Genomic DNA, 3,948 nt, shown 5'->3' with positions numbered 1-3,948 from the left:
TTGCCTACCTGCCCTCACTGCCTCCAGTTTTCCCTTGAACGAGCCCCCAGGAGCCTTTGGCAGTAATGGCCCTCAGTGGGACCCATTAACGCTCCAAGAAACTTTGGAGTTTGCAGCTGACGTTGACTTCTGGAGAGGTTTCATCAGCCTCCCCTGTGTCTGAGCTTCATGGACTCAGCACCAAAACCACCAGAGAGGGCGTTAAAATGCCTTGTGCTGGTCCTCTGCCACTAAACTGGTCCAGGCTCCTGGGATGGAGGAAACTCATGGCAAAGAGCTCCTCTGCAAAGCGGGAGAGAAGACGAGCAGGCAGAGAGAGGTTAAAGGCAGCTGGGAGTGGGAGGACACTGAGAGCTCACAGAGAGAGAAATCTTCACAGCCCTCGACACGGTAAGTCTCTGGGTACAGGGCAATGCCGCTGCAGTTCCTGCAGGGATCTCCTAAAGCTCTCATAGCCCAAAACCTATGGGATCTCTCTCCTGTGTAGCGCAGGAGGACGTGCCCAAGATCAGAGATTCTCTGCTGCACCATCAGACGGAGTAGACATTTCACAGGGACTTTTCCAGAAGCACCTCAAGGCAAGCGCTACCTGGGAGTTGTCCTGGTTTCAGCTGGGAGAGAGTTCATTTTCCTCCTAGAAGCTGCTGTGTTTTGGATTTAGTATGAGACTAATGATGATGAGACATTTTGGTTGGGTTGTTGCTAAGTAGTGTGTATGTTAAGTCAAGGACTTTTTCAGTTTCCCGTAGAAAACGAGAGGGAGCAGAGGCAGGACAAGCTGGGCATAGGAATATTCCATACCACAGACGTCATGCTCAGTATAGAAATGGGGGTTGGCTGGGCAGCAGGAATCCGTGTTTGGGTTTGGAAGGCAGGCAATGGGAAGAGATTTGCTCAGAGCTGTCCTGACTTGTGAGTGTGCTTTCCTCCTTTGGCAGTACCTCGGGAACAAAGGGATCCGATGTCCAACAGCAGCTCCATCACCCACTTCCTCCTCCTGGCATTCGCAGACACGCGGGAGCTGCAGCTCTTGCACTTCTGCCTCTTCCTGGGCATCTACCTGGCTGCCCTCCTGGGCAATGGCCTCATCATCACTGCCGTAGCCTGTGACCACCGCCTCCACACCCCCATGTACTTCTTCCTCCTCAACCTCGCCCTCCTCGACCTGGGTGCCATCTCCACCACTCTGCCCAAGGCCATGGCCAATTCCCTCTGGAACACCAGGGCCATCTCTTACACTGGATGTGTTGCACAGCTCTTTCTATTTCTCACCTTGATGTCAGCAGAGTTTTATCTTCTGACAGTCATGGTCTATGACCGCTACGTGGCCATCTGCAAACCCCTGCGCTATGGGTCCCTCCTGGGCAGCAGAGCTTGTGTCCACATGGCAGCAGCTGCCTGGGGCAGTGGCTTTCTCTATGCTCTCCTGCACACAGCTAATACATTTTCAATACCTCTCTGCCAAGGCAATGGCCTAAACCAATTCATTTGTGAAATCGCCCAGATCCTCAAGCTCTCCTGCTCAGACTCAGACTACCTCAAGGAAGTTGGGCTTATTCTACTCAGTGCCTGTTTAGTCTTTGCATGTTTTGTTTTCATTGTGCTGTCCTATGTGCAGATCTTCAGGGCTGTGCTGAGGATGCCCTCGCAGCAGGGACAGCACAAAGCCTTTTCCACGTGCCTCCCTCACCTGGCCGTGGTCTCCTTATTTGTCAGCACTGGCATATTTGCCCACCTGAAGCCCCCCTCCATCTCCTCTCCATTTCTAGACCTAGTGGTGTCACTGCTGTACTCGGTGGTGCCTCCAGCAGTGAACCCCCTCATCTACAGCCTGAGGAACCAGGAGCTCAAGGGTGCCTTGAGGAAACAGACCCAATGGATCCTGCACCATCAACAGTAATTTTCTTCCCCTTTCATTCATAGTGTTCAAATCACGTTTCAGAGAAATTTCTGCTTTTTTTTTTTCCTGATAATCATACTTAGAGGTAATTGCTTGGGATCATAGCACTTCTCTTCAGGCTCTTTCCTGTTGTGTCTCATCCTTGAAGAACCATGTGTCACCTCTTTCCTCCCTAAGAGCATCTCTGCAATAAAAGGGGATCTCCTGAGTGTGGTGCCTGATGGCTGGGTCTGCTTGATACAGTTTTGGCTACGAACAAGCCTGAGGAACTGGACTTTCCAAGCGTCTTTCCACCTTGTTTTGGGAAATAATGTCACAGTAGCACTGGCATATTTTAGACACCAAGACTTAGTTGAAGGCTCTCTTCTTGGTGTAGAGGGGCAGTGGAGATGGTACATGACCTCCCAGTAACATTCCTCAGGCTGTCACAGGTATGATGGGGCTGATGGCAGATGTCAATCCATGTGGAAAGGAATCTGGAGTGGTCAGGAGAGGACGGGGACAGGGTGGGTCTGGAGTGGTGTGGGAAGTGCCCAGGAGAGGAAAACCCCAATGTTAGCGGCGCTGTGTGACTGTGTGAGGACGTGCTCCAGTGGGCATGTGGGGCAGAGCCAGGTCTCCTGGAGAAGGAAGCAAGTCATTGTCCTGGTTCTGGCAGGGACAGGGCTAATTCTCCCCGGGCTCCATCAGGGACACAGGTATTCCATGCCATGTGAGCCATGGCCAGGCAGAGCTGCCAGAGGAGGGGCCAGGAAGTCGCTGCTGGGGAGCGGGCTGGGGCGTCCCGGGTCCGGTCAGGGAGCGGCGGTTCCGTAGTCGTGTTTGTACCTTCCTCTGTCCGCGTGTTATTGTTGTTGTTTTGTTGTTCCCTTTGCTGTTCTGTTAAACTGCCTTTGTCTCAACCCACAAGTTCTGCCTTTTTTCTTCCAATTCTTCCCGTATAGGGAAGGCCCGAGCGAGCGGCACTTAGTTCCTTGTTGCCGTCTGAGGCCAAACCACGACAGTCCTTTTTTGGCACCCAACGTGGGGCTCGAAGGGTTGAGATAACAACAGAATCCAACTAGAGCTTTGAAAAACGAATTTGTTGTATGCATTTATTGTATTAGGTAAATAGTCACTGGTCACCATGTTGCTTGGTTTGTTCTCGTGGCTGTGTCATGTAAATTCCTCTATGGCTTATGTACTCCCTGCAATGCTGTTTATCACCTCTGAGAGAGGGATCAGGATTGTCATTTTACTGTCCTGTGTGATATCGGCTTATGATATGAGAACATCACTTGTTAGACAGTTACTTGGGGGCGTTTAAGTGATATTGCTGTCCTGTCCGTACCTTGGGCACCGCCTCTCACAATTTATTAATAATTACACCCAGTCTGTGGGGGAAATGGGGGGACACTTTCCCCAGCTCTTTTGCCTCCATTTTCTCCTTCGGGTCAGGTATGACAGCTTTTGAGAATTTTGAATATCCTTGGGATGCTCAAACCAGCCTGGTCCTATTGTTATGTCTGCTGAATGTGTTCCAGGTCCTGTTCAGGGTTAAACGACTATTTAAGACGACCACCCAGAGACCTGCTCCGAGGCTGGACAGTCAGGGGTGGCACGGCATGTGGGAGAACATGGGCAGGTACCTAGAGAACTTCTCGCCTCCAATGGTCTGGGACTTCACCCCTGAACAATTACAGGGCCCTGACAGAGTGGTAGAATATCTGAAGGGAAAATGCTGTGGCTATTCTGGAGAGGCACAACTCACCGCGCTGTGCTGGGCCCTGGCCAGTATCTACCAGGCCCTGCTCAGTGTTACGCAGCACCCTCAGGGGGAAGAGATGGAGACCAGGACGACAGACACTGCGGCTACTGCAACCCCTGCGACGGACACTGCGGCTACTGCAACCCCTGCGACAGACACTGCGACTACTGCAACCCCTGCGGCAGCCACTGCCACTGAACCAGGGAACCAACCCGCGCCAGTATCAGTTGCCCCCATACAGAAGAAGAAGTACACGAAGAAATCAGTTCTCTTAGTAAGGGATGACGATGAACCAGGGCCA

At 52.0% G+C, this 3,948-nt stretch overlaps 1 protein-coding gene across 1 annotated transcript; it reads left to right on the top strand.

The window, feature by feature from the left end:
* Nucleotides 1-214: 214 nt before the first annotated feature.
* LOC128901548 (olfactory receptor 14A16-like) lies at nt 215-1,900 on the top strand. The gene is made up of 2 exons (XM_054183620.1): nt 215-269; nt 939-1,900. Exons 1-2 carry the CDS (start codon nt 254-256, stop codon nt 1,898-1,900), a joined length of 978 nt encoding a protein of 325 aa, XP_054039595.1. The 5' UTR covers nt 215-253.
* The last annotated feature ends 2,048 nt before the right edge of the window (nt 1,901-3,948 follow it).

Source organism: Rissa tridactyla, chromosome 26, assembly GCF_028500815.1.
Source record: "Rissa tridactyla isolate bRisTri1 chromosome 26, bRisTri1.patW.cur.20221130, whole genome shotgun sequence".
NCBI classification, from domain to species: Eukaryota; Metazoa; Chordata; class Aves; order Charadriiformes; family Laridae; genus Rissa; species Rissa tridactyla.
This window is presented reverse-complemented; position numbering and strand designations above follow the sequence as displayed.